General features: G+C 44.8%; 1 protein-coding gene across 1 annotated transcript in view; it reads left to right on the top strand.

The window, feature by feature from the left end:
• The window catches only part of LOC104839068 (cyclin-I-like), a 5,729-nt gene extending 537 nt beyond the window's left edge, over positions 1 to 5,192 (top strand). The window contains exons 2-5 of the mRNA XM_010579188.1: positions 1,192 to 1,341; positions 2,719 to 2,853; positions 3,600 to 3,674; positions 4,897 to 5,192. Of these exons, the coding sequence (XP_010577490.1) occupies positions 1,192 to 1,341; positions 2,719 to 2,853; positions 3,600 to 3,674; positions 4,897 to 5,094 (558 nt within the window). The 3' untranslated portion in view covers positions 5,095 to 5,192. The remainder of the gene's footprint in view (positions 1 to 1,191; positions 1,342 to 2,718; positions 2,854 to 3,599; positions 3,675 to 4,896) is intronic.
• Positions 5,193 to 17,532: the final 12,340 nt, after the last annotated feature.

Genomic DNA, 17,532 nt, shown 5'->3' with positions numbered 1-17,532 from the left:
TGTCTCCTCCCGGGACCGGGGCTCCCTGCCGGCCCCCCCCGCCCCGGTCGCTGTGCGGGAGTGGAAGGGCAGTTCGGGCACTGGTGGTGCGGGAACTGCTCGGCGTCGTTCTCAGGGACAGTCGCGTTCAAATTAGCCGGAGGCTGAGCTTATAATTAACTCTCCCCCCCCCCCCCCCCCCCCCCCCAGCTATCCTAGCTATAGGAGGATAAAGTTTTCTGTGCATCAAACTGGACAGATAAATCTTTTTCCAGCTCCCTCTGCTGAAATGATCCGGGCAGTCAGGTTTGGATGCTCTGACATCCAGTGGCAGCAAAAGCCAAAGTCACGTACGTTTCCTGCTTTCAGTGAAACGCAGGCATCGCAGAGTTTCAGCTTTAGAAATGTAGAACAGTTTCCAGAGGATTCATGTCACTTTGGGGTTTTTAATGGAGCTGTAGAGATAATGGTGTGAGCTTCCAGAAAACACAGATGAGGAAGCCCACATCCACCACTCTTTACAACGAAAAGCAGAATTTTTGTGTCTAGTAACATCTTTTTTTTTTTCTGCTGTTAGACACACCAAAATGTAAGCATTGAAATACTCGGGTTTGGACTGAGACGTTCTCACTGCTTGGTACTTACATGATATTATCCGGAGATACTTATTTCATGTAAATACGTGCTTAGTCTGAAGAGTGGTATTTCCAAAGTGTTGCTGTTGAAGACATGCAACAGCAACAGAGAAAGATAAAACTGCTCTAAGGAAAACTGTTAACTGGGAATTAATAAACCTGCTAAGAACAGTCATCCTTGAGCTTTTGTACGGAAACAATAGAGCTCTATTTGCCTCTTGAAATCGGGTGATAACGGGTGGCAACTTAACAGCTCTGCAAATGGAGAGCTGAATGTGTGAAACAAGGCGAACAGTAATACGTACTGCTCGACCCAAGGTTACTCAAGCAAGCCTTTACACAGCCCGGGAGGAAAAAAACTCGACTGCACTGTTGTTCAGCCATCTGACATGTTTTCTTTCATCATGAGCTTCCCCTCGGGGAAAATGGATGACAGGACTGCTCTGTCTGCAAACAAACAAGTCGCATGGCTGCTCCTGACTTCGTTCTCAGTGTTGGAAAGGCATCACGAGAGGAAATCGTACTTAGCACGAGGAGCTGGGATGTTGCTTTATAATTCTTTTCTTGGTTTTGACAGAGGCTGCCATCAGGGAAACTGGCTCAAAGAGTTGCCATGAAGTGCCCTGGACCTCCAGAGAGCTCAAGACTTGCCTTCTTCCTGGACAATGCCTTAGCCAGAGAGGCTAAGATTTGGAAAGTGCCAGTTTTCCAGAATCTTGCCCTGAAGGTACTCTCCCCTGTCCTCCCCTGTCCTCTTTGGAAGTCCTTAAGGGACTCTGCAGAGGTGCAGTGCTGGTCCTGCCATCTAATCCACCTGAATGCAAAAGTCATCCCACATGGACTAAGTTTAAGGAATGGAGGGGGAGGAGGGTCTGTACTTGTCCCATCTTACATCTTTTTAATGCCTTATGTAAACTAGGTGCTTTGCATTTTGTTTTGACTCAGGTAGTTTTGGGAAATGAGGTGGAGCAGGTAAGAACAGACAATCAATGGTAAAGCCATAAATATGTCACATTAGAGTTAGTTGTGCTCGACACCATCTTTTGAGTCCCATCTATTCAGGTGGGAGAAGAGGGAATTCACTGAGGCCTAACAGAAACCCAGCCCCATTCCCAGCTGCTGAAGCGAGTCAGTCTGCTACCTGAGGAAGTTACAAGACTTAATGTTGCCTCTGTGTACAATAGAAACAGGTATGCTCAGCTGCTTCTGTAAAGTGCATCAGATCTGTGGAAGGATGCACAAAAGTGCCCTGCCAGCCTCATCTCTTTTTTTGCAGTAGTGTAGAAATGCTATTTTTTACCAAGAGTTTTTACTGTCAAATAAAGCAAAATAGTGCAACAGATAACATGATGAGTAATATTAAACGAATTGGCGGTAAACGTTGTCTGTTCTATGTAGCTGCTCAGGCCTTTCAGTTCTCCTACAACAATATTCAGATGTGCACCATGGATCATGCGTGGCGTAATGGCAGCCAGAGTAAAGGCCTTCCTCTCACCTGAATGTATCTCCAAATAAGATGTAAGAAAGAAAAAAATGGAGTATGTTTTGCCTGGTGCCTTGGGGGAGGCGTAAGCCAGGCTTCTGTGGTCCCAACGCTAAGCAAATTCAAGGGCTGTTTAAAAAAAATAATCTTGCAGAGTAAATCAAAACCTGCTCCTGACTCCAGTTTCTCTCTCCCTGTCGAGGCTGTCTGAATGAAACATGTGCTGCATTGGAGGCTTCAGTTTTCTCAGGAGGGGGAAATAATGAGCACACTCAGCATCTTGCTTGTAAGAGCACGGTTTGGTGGTTCATACGCACTGTGCAAGGGGAGAACTGGGTGCTTCCCCATTCAGTACTCCAGTACAATCCGGTACCAGGCCCTTGTAAGCACAGCTAGAGCCTGACTGGGTGCGCAACACGAGCGAGTACTTTAAGCTGCTCTGAAATTTGCCCTTGCCCTCACTCTGTAGACACAGCTGACAACTTTCTGCATTTCAAGCCTCCAGACATCTGAAATGTTAATTAGAGCGCTTAGAATGATTTGAGTCTTCCTTTGGAGATACTTCAACAAAATCATCAAAGCACTAACTGTATTTTTCTTCTAACTTTGTCTTCCCCTCAGGGCACAGATATCTCCCTGTCCTGTTACAAGAAAGCCGTTCTCTGGATTGCAGAAATAAGCTCTCAGTTCAAGTTTCACCCTGAAACATTTGCCTTAGCTACCAGCATCTTTAACCGGTTATTGGCATCAGTAAAGGTAGAGAATCTCTGTCAGCTTTTTCCTGGCTAGATCACTGACTGGGGATGTAAAGAGTATGTAATCAGTTTATACACAAAGCAGGTACTATGTTTGGCAGCAGATTTAGGGAGCAGTCAGGGTCTTTGTGGGGAAGGCTTTTAAGCCTATGAACTCGGGTGTTTGATGAGGTTCCACTGATTTACAGTCTTCTGTAGAAGTGTTTGTGTGAACTGTAGTCCAAATGCTGTGATAAATACAAAGAACTCATCATCTGGTTGTCTGTGCTAAATGGAAAACATTTGCACTATCACTTTTAATATTTTAGTTTTGAAACCACTATTTTTAACCAAATCATGGGGCCAACTTTTTCTGTCACTAAAGCAACAGCAGTTATGAGTTGAACTGAGCCTTGCAGCTCTCAGTTCTATTTAGATCAATACTGGCATTTAGCAAAAGCATATTATTTAATATCTCAGCTGAGAAGAGGAATAACTTTTGCATTGTAAATACTGTGGCCATTGCATAGTCTAAAAATTGTGGGATACATGAATAAAAATTGCACCAAGAGGAGGATTTATTTTGTTTCACTTTGGATTTCATTGTTCTATTTCCAGCTTCAAATGAAACTTTCTGCAGCTAAACTAATTCAGAAGCAACTGTAACTTAAATGAAAGTCTGAAAGTTGTGCATCTGTCGTAGAATGACAATGATTTCCCCCAAGACTGTTACCTTCTTTACTCAGTGTTTTCTTCTTCTCCCTTCAGGCCCAATTAAAATATCTTCAGTGCATAGCAATTTCCTGCCTTGTCCTTGCAGCAAAAACCAATGAAGAAGATGAGGTCTGTATGTTTAATTTTAAAACACACTAAACTCCTCTTGTGTTCATGTTGTTCGTGTTTCCAGGTCTTTCAGCAACTTGGGCATAATGAGGAAATGTTAATGGGTTTACCCTAAGTAGTCTTTAAGGGGTGACAGTAACATTTTCAGTCCTGTTTCATCATTGTTTGGAAGAATTGTGACCTTTATGGATGAAGGACTTGTGTTTGCTTATGTAATGGATATGTTTCCCTCCTCCGGCCCTGAAACCTCTCTCCTCTCTTCAGAATCCATGGCTTGCAACAAAGCTTAGTCTGGGGCAGGGGATGGTCAAGATGCACATGCACAGCTTTGTGCGCACAGCATCGGAGTGCTGTAATTCTGTTGTGATAGGTCCTGGGAGGGTAAGGTAGGTAAGACAAAGCAGAGGTTCTTCAGAGGAAGCTTAAAACAGAATAGTTTGCTTGGAGTCGAAACTGGTTTCTGAACCCGGTGAGGAAATGACTCAGGTCTGCACCTCAAGATGAGCATGTAAAATCAGCAACTACCCATGTAAGTGTGAGATTACACATGGTAATCTCTCGTGGCAGAAGTGCACTGATAGACTTCTTCAGACATTTACAAACATGAGCCCAAAGCATTTCAGCTTGCACTTCTCTTTCCTTCATTCTGTTTTGAAAAAGAACAGGAAGCCTAGAAGTTGGAGTCAGACATGCATATCTCTTCGAACAACCTCTACTGTAGTGAAATGCTCTTCGCAGCCTTTCTTAAGATGTGTCACACTGAGGTTATTCTTCTTTTCCTCTCAGCTAAGAAGGAGAAGCTGAGTCAATGACCGCAGGAAACAAAGACAACCACAGAAGGCCCTGTGAAACAGGCCAAGAGGAAGCCTCCTCCTAGCTTGTCAGAGGAGCCAAACTAATGAGACTGGTAGCAGGGAACGTGCATCACCGATGCAGCATTAAGGAGGCTCACAGTGACAGGGGAGGTGAACGACATCGTTCTTGCCGTGGGCTGGGTTCGTAGCCAGCTGCCCTGTGGTGAGCGTGGGCCAGTCTTCTTTTAGGATGGGAGTTACCTAGGAAAGTGGTCTCCTGAACAAGTATTCTGTCTTAGCAGTTTGGGATGTGTATCAACTTGTCAGATCCCTTTGCAATACAGAGAAACACACAGAGCACTGTGTAGGACGTTGGCTTCTTTATTTTTTTTTTTGTAATTTTTTTGTAATTTTTTTTTTTTTTACAGGTAATACCATCGGTGAAGACGCTCGCAGTGCAGAGTGGTTGTAAACGCTCTCCAGCTGAGATCTTGAGAATGGAAAGAATTATACTAGATAAGCTTCACTGGGATCTTTACACAGCAACACCAATGGATTTCTTAAACATCGTAAGCACTAAGTTTTGCAAATTTTTTTCTTTAAAGAAACAGCTCCTTATCAAATAAGACTAGAAAACACAGATGCGCATACATACACACACCCACACATCCTTCCCAAGATGCTTTGCAAACTACCTGTTGCTAGCTATCTGCAAGTCTTTTGAAGAATGTTACAGTGATTTTTTTTAAATTTGTTTTTAAAATTGTCTACTATTTAAAACCTTTCATTTTGCTCAAAAAATTTACTCCCATCTTAAAGGACAACTAAAATGGACGTTAAAAAGATTCTCATAATGCACAACTATACGCCATTTTTATTTTTTTTAAATACACACTGCAAAAATATTTCTAACTATTTCCATTCTATTAATACTGTACATAGAAAGCTGTCAGAGTTTTGCTACATTTCACACACAGGTTTTTTCTTAAACCATTTTCCTTTTCATCCCACTAATTATTCACCCTTGTTTTAGGCAACGAGACTACCCCAATCTGGCACTTAGTTCACACTGCAGTTACTAAACATTTGATAGAAACAATTAAACTTTGTCTTCAAGAAACGATCATGTGCTAGTAAGGCAAAAATCATGTGATACGAACACATCCTGGATCCCTTTTTTAAGGTTATGTGCAAATATTAAGCCATCTTAGGCTGCTGATTGTGAGAACTGCCTTTCTTAGGTGCTTGTTTCCTCAGTAAATTCAGAGTGCAGTCATGATTATTGGTTTTACTCTATTCGTATCTGCTGGCCTGAATTGTATCTCCTAGATAGCAATCTGGATAACGTAGAAACTTCAGAAATTGTTAGGAAACACAGACCTTGTACATTCATTATAAGCTCAAAAAACAGTTCAATGGTTGGCAAGTACAAACACAAAACACAAAAATAAAAGGGGCAGGGGGAACCCTTTAGGTTTTCTGATACGAGATGAAATTAGTCTGTACTTCTGTTTGATAACATATGAAAACATACAAAGTTCACTGACCTCTGCTTTTTTTTTTTATATATATATATATATGTACTTTATCTTCTCTCCAGTTCCATGCCATGGTGATGTCCAACTGGCCCCATCTACTACATGGGCTGCCTCAGATGAATCCTTCCCGCCATGTTGCATTCTTGACCAAACAGCTACAGCACTGTATGGCGTGCCACCAACTATTGCAGTTTAAGGGCTCCACATTGGCTTTGGTGATCATCACCTTAGAGCTGGAGAGGCTGACTCCTGATTGGTTTCCTGTTATTACTGATCTGCTAAAAAAAGCACAGGTAGGAATCAAAATGGCCTTTGGTCACAAATCTTGAGGCCAGGACACCGATAAATTAATAAAGCGCACATGTATTTTCAACCAACATTGCACTTTAGCAGCCTTCTGAGAAGTGCGTGTCCATGTTCTGCCTTTCCTGCAGACCTTGCTAGCGCTAACAAGAGAGGGAATAAAACTGCAGTTAAGGGCTGGGACTGGGGAGAGAGCCTTCCCTTTGGCAGGGAAGGGAGGTTTCCAAACTGCTTGACCACAGATAGCCCCTTGCCTCCTGAGCAAGGAGAGATTCTCCCACAATGGGAGTGGCTGGGAACACCTAAAAACCTGCCCACTGTGTCCCCAGCCTCCCACTGAACACTGCAAAAACTTTTAAATACAGTTACATTTGGCTTCTAATGATACACATTAAAGGCAAGCTCTGGGTTTTTTCTTTAAAGCTTTTCTCTAGTTTCATAAAACATGTGCCTTTTAAGAGAGTACACCTAGAAGGCTAAAGACCCTGGCTGTCAGCTTACCGTCGACCCATTTTGTGGTCTTGAATTTGTCCGAAATAGCCTAGCCTCCTGCTGTCCCTCCTGACTGTTGTTGCCTCTTAAAAAGAGGGATTGCTTGCCCACCTTCTGTGTGGTAGTTCAGGAGCTCCCAATTAAGTGTTTTGCATCAGGGCCAATGTGCATAGCGCTGATACGCATCTACTGAGGCACGCAATACAGCCTGTCCCTGCCCTCCCACTAATTACAGAGTTACAGGACCAGTGGCCAGGAGTAATTTATCATGAACTTATAAAAAATCTGCATCTTCCCTTACAGGTTAACAGTGCTGAGTTCATCCACTGCAAAGAGCTCGTGGATCAAGAGCTAATGCGCTTGCAGCCATCCAATGCTGTTTATATTTTCTGTCCCATCAGTCAAGCCATCCAGGGCCACCCCAAGGCAAGGCTACCCTACCATGACCCTTCTGGATTGAATAATTCCCATCAAGTGAGGTTGAGGGTCGCTGTAAACCAGCCAGTTTTAGCACCTTTCAGACCTACTACAGCCCAAATTCCTGATGACCGCATGGAGACAGATGAATACTATGATGGATTCAGACACCTGTACAGTGAGGACGGGGGAGCGAGTGGTGGGAGGGTGACCACGGGTGGCTCGTGCCCTCAGCTGAGGCCTGGAGAAGGCAGCTCCCCATGTCCTCCCTTGCAGGCGCCTGAAAGGGACTAGTGGAGAATTACTGCCTTGGAAGCAGCAACTGCAGAACCAGCAAACAGAACAGCCGACACAACAGAGCAAAAGTGCTGCTGTGTTTTTCAGAGGATAATGACAAAATCTATTTTTTTATGTCCTTCCTAAGCAGTATGTGCTACCTCTCAGTTTTTAACATCACATAAATACAGAAAGCTGGGGAGAGAAGGGACTTGGTCACAGTCCTACAACTCAGGGATCAAGTTGGCAGAAGGCTATGAACTGCACCAGACAGAACCAAATGTCTCAGAGTTTATTTTTAAAATAGCTGTGATGGAGTGTGACAGATTGAGCCTTTCATCCAGCTCACTCCATTGTTCTCTTATTAGAGCTAATCTGACTTGCCCCGTGGGAGAGTGAACAGGAGCTGCTTTCGAGGAAGGGGGAGCTCCCATTGCTGGCTCTGTAAGAGTAGTTCTCAGGTAGAACCAAGGTTTTGATTTAGTAGTGAGAAAAACGAGAATCAAACCTCCAGTTTTTCTTAAGGCCTTACCCTGGAAGCCAGGGGTCTGAGGTCTGTGCTCATTCCTGGTTAAGCCATTAAAGACCCAATCGCAGTTCCTACACGCTGTGGGAAATTGCTTCTAGTCCAGTCACCGTTGCCTTGGGCACTCACCCAACCAACATGTGCCTTTCAGGTGGTTTTTTTTTTCATTTGTTCTGTCTTACCCGACTAGACAATACAAAATGCCTTTAGTTAATTCTGCCTCCCCCCCCATTAGTTTTTATGACCTGCCCATCTCCATAGCAAAGCAGTTTGTAAAACTACAAAGGTCAGTTTAAACCTCTATTGCACTTTTAAAAACCAGCCTTACACATTCTGTTAAAATAAGTGTTTCCTTAGACTTTTTTTTGGTTTTGTTTTAAACAATAGGGCCAGCATTTTCAGGTGATTGTTATCCTAGCTTGAAGGTATAATCCAGACAGTACTGGATGAATAACACCACCACAGCTGCAAGTCCTGTCACAGAACAGGGAAGGGTTTTACGTGGACTGGCACAGGCTCAATGCTGAGTAGGTGTCTCACGTAATGACACAGGATAAATAAATAGGGGACAGGGATGAGACAGGAGCAAGGAGACCCTCATGCTGCATAACAGCAGCACTCATCAGTGGAGGAAGAAAGTTTCTGGCCTTCTTCCCCTTGCTCATCATCTCACCTTGTAGGAGAGGAATTCCTGAACATCGAATTGTGCAGGACCAATGTCCTTAGCAGCTCTGTTAACAGAGAATGCTTTCTAAAGTATTACATTTGCCAGAACTGGCACAGAGAACAGAGTGAGCTTTGTATGTGTGCAGGGAGAAAGCTGTGCTTTTCATTTTAAACTGCAAAGAAAGCAGTGCCTCAGTGTTCCAGAAAGAAACATTTAGTATCGGAGACTTCGTGCAAATGACATGTGTGAGCAGATGTGACTTGAACCAGCAGTGAAACCGCGGGAGGTCCCATGAGGCAAGTCAAAGCTACCGCAAACTGTGACTGCCATGCTGCAGGGGGGAGTCTCTGCCCTGGCCAGGGGATGCTGCAGGAACAAGACTCGCCGCCCGGTTTTAGACCAGACAAGGTTTACGAGGTACCCACGCAGCCGGGGGCCAGGCAGCGGCACGCTTGGGATATGTTATTTATTCATCCTGCCTATGTACCACAGGGAAGGTTTTAATTTCGTGGTCGGGCTCTTCCCTCCCCCCAGTGCAGCACCTTCCTTTTCTATCACAAGCTGTGACTTGACTGCCTGACTTTTTGAAGGAGGCAAGTTGTCTTTTGTAGTTTTCATTAAATAAAATATAAGCTTGGTCTGTGCATTCTCAGTGTGCTCCTTGACAAGCCCAGCCAAAAGCCGATGCCCACACAGGTCCTTGCGGGAAGCTGGGGTGCGTGTCTGGTTCTGCTTTCCTCCAGTCCCTTTGCCCTATCTCAACCATCTTCGCCAGCTGCGTTAACCAGTGGAAATGCTAGCAGAAAAGTTCTACACACGGTAATTAACATGCTGTAACTTTATACCACAATGACCGTAGCTCATGTTTTTTCCCCTGGCTTTGAGCCGACGTACATATTTTCTTGCCCATAAGCTGGATGACACAAAAAACCATGAACAAGCCTGCTTTTCAAAACCTCTGCAGATCTATACGATCAACATTCAAAAGTACATGTTAACGGGGTTAATTCTAAAGGATGAAGTCAGTGCTGAAAGGCCCATGGGGTCCTGTGTTCCCACTCAGTGTGCAGGACACCATGCTGGGATGGGAACAGTAAATCTGGAGCCTGCCTGCTCTCCCAGGATATGCTGTTGCTTCTCTCTGGCAGCGCAGGTCCCTTCTGCACACCTATCCCAGTGCTGGAGTCACAATAAAGGAACTAAACGCTTGTGGCTTGGCTTCAGGAGGTTAAAGTGCCACCTACCTTTGTGTTCCCGTCATCTTTAGGAAGGGAGCTTCCTGCCCTGAAGAACAAGTTGCAAACTACAGGAAGAAGCTGCTGTTGCAACAGGACTGTTCTCATTACAGAAAGAGACCATTTTTGATAGCAAGAACTGCACAAACTCCCTTCTTACTGGCAGAGTGGAGTCTGAGGCTGTTAGTATCTTTCCCCTCCCTGCCTGGACAAGTAATGAGTAACAAGATGAACACACCGCACATCCAGGTGACAGCAGTAACAGGAACAATCATTTTGCCCAGCTGAGTTTCAGAGATGATGACTGTCTCCTTTCTGTGCCTGCCTGTCTGGATCGCACACAGCATGCATGCTACAGACACAAGTTTATTCTACCTGCAGCTAAACCCACTGCTGTGGATCCTGTAACCATTATGTTACACACCAGTTACTGGCGAGAACACGCCAAATGCAGCCGGCACAGCAACTGCTGGCACAGATCTGACGTGTTTAGGGCTAGTTTTGCGAGGACTGTTGTTCTGGGGAATATTCAGTCCCTGGAAAACGCCAGAGAACATTTACAGCGTACTTTCAAAGAGCTCTTACGGTGCCTCATCTTGACCTGGTAAGGAAGGCTGGTTCCTCCCTCTCTCTGGACGGGAGCACAGCACAGCTCCCCGTCCTGGGCTCCAGCCCTCGCCAGAGAAGCGAGGGTGCGTTTGTGTCTGCAATAGCAGGATCTCTTCCCCTGCAGGAGTCTCGGCCCAGGGAAGGCACACCTCTCAAACCCAGACTCCTTTTGCTGTTGCCTTACTTCAGACCAGATTTCCAGATGCCTGAAGCTAACACCACCTTGTAAACAAAGCTGCAATTACATCTGAAATCCCCTACAGTAAGTATCCACAGAATTGGTTTGTCCTTCAAGAAGGTTCCTGGCAGACTCCCCTGCTGTACACGGATGCTCAGATGCTGAATCAGAAGCGAAACATAAACCAAACATTAAATCACCTACAGAAACAGCGAAGCAATTCAGAGTCACCCCCAGCCGCCGCCACATCTCCCATTCATAAACCACCACCAAAAGGAAACGTGTCACAGCTAAAGCAAGTCACCCGGGCACCGTTACATGTAAGGATGAAGCTGCCTTGCTGCGGACCAGCATTCACCGCTGTGTTTCAGATAATAAACCTGACCTGGTATCGCTACTTACGGTGGGCGTGTGATGACCTAGAAGAAGAGTTCATTTACACAGTTGCACAAATAAAGAAACTTCTGTGGTCAGAGAATTGATCAAGATACAAGAAAACAGCAGAGAGAAGAGTAATACAACAGTTGTTTTACCATGTTACAGGTTTCTGACAAAATTTGCTGATATGTCAATGAAACGCACAGAAGCAACTAACAGCAACCAGCACCGGGATCGCAGAAAGATCTTTCAGAGCACGCAGCCGGCTACCTCGAGACATCACCAATACCAAGTGCCTTCAGACATGTATAAAGCCTTTATATCTCATTTCTGGGGTTGCCTCTATGCAGTGGTTTTGTGTTTTGGTTTTTTTGCTAATTGGCCTTAGTGTTTTAAATTCAATTTGAACAGTACTTACAGTTCAATTCTTTAAGAATGCAGAAAAGTACACTTAGATCAAGTGATGCATTAACTCCTGGCAGGTCTCAGCAGCTCCCTCTTGTTCTTCCTCAGCAAGGCGCGCAACTTGAAACCCACTGGTGACCAAACTATTGTCATGGCAAACAGAACTTAATCAAATCTTCTGAGCAATTTGGGGAAAGAAAAAGAAAAAGCTTTTATTCCCAATTCACCTATCTAGATGGGAATCTAACTTGACAATACCTTCAAACCAGATTAAAACTTTCCCAAAGGAATTAGATTGGTTTGCCTCAAAAGAGAACGCAGGCAAGTTTAAAATAGTCATCAAAATAGTGGCAAAGGGTGTTTCATGGCTCTGCTCAGCCTGATGGTCACGCACTGCTTCAGCTTTCCTCCTGTCTGGTGCAGGGCACAACAGACATGAAGACAGACGGAGCCATCCCAAGTGGACCTCCAGCTCTGAATCCAGGGCCCCAGAGACAGCCTGGTCAGAGCCTGGCTGCTTCTCACCTGGTCCCACTTCCACTGAAGCCTGTGGTGCCTCTCCCCTGCCCGCTGCGGCAGCAGGCACAGGCAGGGATGAGCAAGGTGGGATGAACATGCTTGTCACGGGGTTTAGTCCCTACTGCCTGCAAGTGGCAGGAGTCTCCAGAACCTCCCCGTATGCCCAGTTTGGTTATTTTCAGGCCACGTTAACACATACCTGTTACAGGCTGAGAATTATTTCCAAGTTCTAATTCATGCCAAGGGTATCCGGAGGTTTCGGTGACTGTCACGTACAGCATACCCTGGGGACAGGAGCTCAGTGCCTGCGGCAGTCAGTGCCTCTACACCATCCCCTCCATCTCAACAGACTCTTGGGTGGTGATGGAGACGCAGCCTGCTCGGGGGGCTCCTGTCACACAGCCCGCTGTTCACAGCCAGACCTCGTCCCACTCTGGCCACACCACCCAGCACGAGGTAGGGGTAGGGGTGCAAGCTTCCTTCAAACCTCCTACCAAGGACTGGCTTTCTGCTGGTCCTACGCCCCCAGCCCCACGGCACTGGGGCAAGCAGCAGCATGGAGAAAGGGAGGGGGGCTGCTGGCAGCAGCCGCCCCAGACGTATGGGGGTGCACAGGGGACATCAGACTTTAAACACAGATGGACAGGGTAAGGGGGTTAACAGAGGGAAACTGGAATAACAGTGAGGGTCGTGAATTTGGACACAGCACTTCGTTGTTCCAGTGACTACAGCTGGCATACAAAACATGTTTTTAACAGAAGTTTGTTAAACAAGTCAGTTTTGTTTTTATTAAACCCAACTTTGGTACAAGCAGGTCATTCCTGAGATTTGTTTACAAGGTTATTTTAAAACGAAGATAAACTGGGGCCTCTCCCTGTTCTGTGTGAAGTTAGACTGGGGCACAGACACCACACTTTTTTTTCTCTTTTTTCTTAAACAAGTATTTGTTTAAGGGGAAATCAGTCTGTTACAAACACAGAACTCACAAACAGGAACACCGAGTCTCCAGCCTTAAACCATTTCCCCTCCGTTAACATATAACAATTAGTTGTCCTTTAAAATGGTTCCCTTCTCACCCACCACATCCCAGTAGGACGTGCTGGAATCCGGACTGGCCAGGCAGGGTCACCCGTCCCCAAAGCTGCGAGCGGGGAGGTGGGCAGGGAGCTCTGGGGAAGGGGTTACGTTGTGAGGCACGTGTGTGCAGCCCTAGGAAAACTAAACAAATGAAGGTTGGAGGATTTTGGTTATAAAACCCGTAAGTCTACAGGAAAAAGCTACACGGAAGAGTTATTGCTAAGAAACGTGAGAATCCAGCTGAAAGGTTAGGGACGTTAGGAGGTTCTCCAGTTACACCCCAAAACCAGGCTGAGAGGACACACGGAAACGCGGCTACAGCAGCAGCTCAAGCAGCAAGCTGAAATCTCGCCTCGCGCTAACCCAGCTTTGTCCCTCACCTCTCTGGAAGTTCGGTCAGTATTAACTGCTTTGGACAGGCTCTCGCCCAGAGATTAGCATTTTGGTTTTAGTGCAAGCCATGCAGCAGCCTTAATTAGCAGTTTATCTTTTGGCAAGTACCTTAGATTTCAACTTTATCAAGAAACCTGTTCAAGCAAACTTTTCCCAATCAAAAGATACCGTGCATCTTAGTCCTTGCTATATAATCTCTTCTGTGCAATCTATTGCAAGCTTAAAGGTGAAAGCACCAATTAATTTCTTCTGCATGAGATGTTTTGGCCTTAACAAATCTTCTAATTAACATGTCTTCCTGATGTTATGGAGCACGCACTGGGAAGACTAAAAAAGCTACAGAAAGAACAAAAGAGAATCAGTATTTAAGTTTCAGTTATTTACATTAAGTAAAGACAACATGAAAGGTCAAAATACAAATCTAACGTATGCCGCCTGATAGCGCGCGGAGCTGGGTACAGACATTTGAATTTAAACCATCGCAACTTGGAGAAGCTCTCACGGCTGCCAAGATCTTGTTTGGAACTGGTGATCGGAGGCTTGATTTAAAATTTTAATGAGGAAAGACTGCTGACAGGGAACATCTGAGAAGTCACGTGCTATGGAGACACGGGATGGGGAGAGGTGCGGAGCCGTCTCCTGCCCGGCCAGGACCGCAGCCACCACCGACCAGCACACACAGCCCGAGCCGGCTCTCCCGGCCGGCAGAGCTGGTGGCTTTGCGCTGTCCTTGCAGGTTACGTCCCTCACAGCTGCGCAGATCTCCCTGCCGAGCAGCCCAGGACAAGGAGACGAGGTTGGGTTTGGGCTGGGTCCTGAACAGAAAGCATCGACATGTCCTAGGGCCTCAGTCACCGGGCTTCAGCTCTGGAACTGCAAAACACGGGCAGTACCTACCTCGCTGCTGAACTGCTTTGATAACAACACTTCGCATTTCTCATTCTCTTGCGAGCATCTCTAGGAGCTTCGCACAAATATTACTGAATGATCTTAACATTGCTCCTGTGGAAAAATACTTGCCGATGCTCGTCATCCTGAGTCATCAGGTGGCCCGTCTTTAAAATGACCAGCTACTCGACTGCCTCAATTTCCCAATTCATTCTTATGTACCTGACTGCACCTTCTCTTCTCCGGTCTCCTAGAAGATTTGGCTTTAAAAAGTATTAGGATGGAAAAGGTTGTAAAGCATTTCATACAAACCACTTGGTATCAACTGCTAAGTCCCCACTAAGGTTTATCCTTCAAAAATTTAACAGGCTGAAGCGACAATTTCAACCCAGCGCAGGCTCAGACTTTCACCTGCACTTCGTCGGTGATCGCTACAGGCAATATCACGCCAGCTCCAACCACTGCTTCTGGTCAGCTCTCCACGGGTGGACGCACCATGTCCGTACAGCTTGGTACCGCAGCTGGGTAACCATCCCGGCCTTGTAAGAAGATGGGATGCAAACAGGCAGCACATAAGATGACCAGAACTGCCCTCTGCCTTTTAAGCAAGCTGCATATTAAATGCAAAAAGCAGAGGTCTTGCACACAAGCCAACTCCTGTAGCCACAGCACTGTCCATAGGCACGTTTCTAAAAAGATTTCAGAAGCAGTCAGGATCACCGATTTGGTTTTGTTCTGGAAACTGGGGCTGCAGAAAAAGCTCCTGTCAGAAGCACCACCTCAGCAAACACTATGCATCAGCCAAACTCCACTTGTTGGTTTTGTCTTAAGTGCAGCACTGATCTCAGTCCAACCCCAAATAAAACCCAGAGAAACCCTAAATTAACTGAATATAGCTTCATATGTAGCAATGGCCCACAGAACAGACACCAAGAACAAGCCTTCAGGTAAAGCTTCAGCAGCAGCTCTCTCTGAAAAAAAACCACCAAGCTAAAGCTGTGGTCTTTTTTTTTTTTTGGCATTGATCTAAGTGTATGATGTGCTTCTGCAGAAGCTTTGGAATTACCATTAGGAAACCCTCCAGCTCTGCTCCCTTTTCATCCTACCCTTAAATCACCTCTCTGGGCATCATTACAACAACAAAACTGCTGGTAAATCTACCTGCTCAGTCACCAGATCCCACAAAGGAGAAGTGCCAACAAGCTTAAAGGCAACTTTTGCCCAAATAGGGACGGCATTTGAATTAATATCTTAGAATTTCTACCCAGATTACAGATGAGATGCTTTTCCGCATACTGTATGATGCAGAAATTAGCCAATTTTATTTTTGAATGTTCCCAATAGTCAGAAGACATCCTGTGACTGGTAAGCTTTCAATCATTACACATGATTAGTTCAACAGAGATCCACTAAATAACACAGGAAATCCACCACTAAATAAATGACACCACAAAAACTCAAAATACATGTGAGATTTAATAAAAGAAAAAAAAGTACAAAGTGAGTGGAAAGAAATGAAAGTCAAAAAAAAAAGAAAGCCAAAAAAAAAAAAAACAACCCCCACCACATTCAGAATGACAAAGCGAATGGATGCAGCACGTCCGTCTGTCCGAGAGGCCGCAACCCCCCCGGCAGGTCCCCAAGGCCCCTCCATGTGCTCTGAGCCAATCATCCCATCTCCACCCTTGGGGCATCCACCACAGCCAGACGTGAAGCCTAGAGAGCTTAGAGCCCCACAAAACACTTTTTAAATTAGAAAGCAGACAACATACATGATGGTAAATGTTTAAATGATAAAAAAAAAAGGACAGTTTTTCCCATTAATACCAACCTTTTACAGATAAATGTATAAAACAACTGAAAGATGTGTAACTGAACAGTTTCAGTCATTGCTGAAGGGTTTTTCTTTCACTTCTTCTAGCCTACAAGATGTAAATCTTCGGACTGGAGTGATATTAGAATCACCGTGTATTTGTAACTTGTTAAATAAAAATAAGATGCAGAACTACCCTATACACCACATACTTAAATCTTGTCTCAGCCAAAAGGAAAAACCAAGTACTAGAGAAAAAAAAAGACTGAGTCCCATTGGGGAGATTACGATGTTGACTGGTCTAAAGAACAAGTAACTGCAAGGCAAAGGTATGTCCATCACAACATAAAGTCAATGTAATATAATAATCATTGTCATTAAAATATTTTTACATACATTCTGAATGTCTTCATCAGAAAAAGCTGGAAATGTCTCCACAATGCCCATGTATCTGAAGGTTTTTACTCTTTCATTGTTGTCATCATTCTTAACTACCTGTTATTCTAGGAAAAAAGAACTGATCTCTGGTGAGCCAGGGCAGATAGAAATCATTTGCATAGATCTTGCTGGCTGCAGCATGAGATCGGGAGAAAACTATCGACTGGAAAAGTGATGGCGAGGCAGCTGTTTGCATACCCGGTATCATCAGTTAACTTTTATCCCAGCCTTCGTAGCACTGGCCTTGAGAAGCAAAAGAATGAAGCAAATAGCGCTGCTTACTCATGCAATTAGTGCAGCAGAGTTTCTCTCATTAGCAAAAATCAAAATCCTGCCCCTAATTTGCTACAGGATTGGACTGTAGTCAGTGGTGAGCTGGAATTGTCTTCTTGCATGTAACAATAGGTTGGGTTCCTTGTACGTTTCTCTGAGAAAAACACATTGAGCCTCCTAACATTTGACAGTTACTCTTTAAAATACATCTAACCTGGAGGCACAGCCTTAAAAACTAAATGTTCAGCTTTCAGCAGACTCCTAACAAGTGTGCATAATTTTTACTCTTTGAAAAATGGCCTGTTCTAAAAGGTACCTGTGAAATCTTCATGAGGTTCTTTCTTACAAGCATCAAGTAACACTGACGTGATTTTCAGTATATCCATATAAAAGACCAATGTCCATACAAAAACAGTTTAACACCTGAGCATGTATTTAGAAAGTGGGGGGAAAAAAGCAAAAAAAAAAAAAGCTGCTTTAATGGGATATGCAAGTTAAAGAACCTCATCTTACAATCCAGTAAAATACTACCCTCAAACAGACCTGTAACAGCTCAGATGCAAGGCTGTGCACCTCCATCTGCAAGTCAAATAAGGAATTTCCTGACATCTTAGCTTAAAGACAAGTCTTTAAGGAAAA

Source organism: Haliaeetus leucocephalus, unplaced genomic scaffold, assembly GCF_000737465.1.
Source record: "Haliaeetus leucocephalus isolate CR32 unplaced genomic scaffold, Haliaeetus_leucocephalus-4.0 Scaffold656, whole genome shotgun sequence".
Lineage (NCBI taxonomy): Eukaryota > Metazoa > Chordata > Aves > Accipitriformes > Accipitridae > Haliaeetus > Haliaeetus leucocephalus.
Note: the sequence above shows the minus strand (reverse complement) of the source record. Positions and strands in the feature narration are given on the sequence as shown.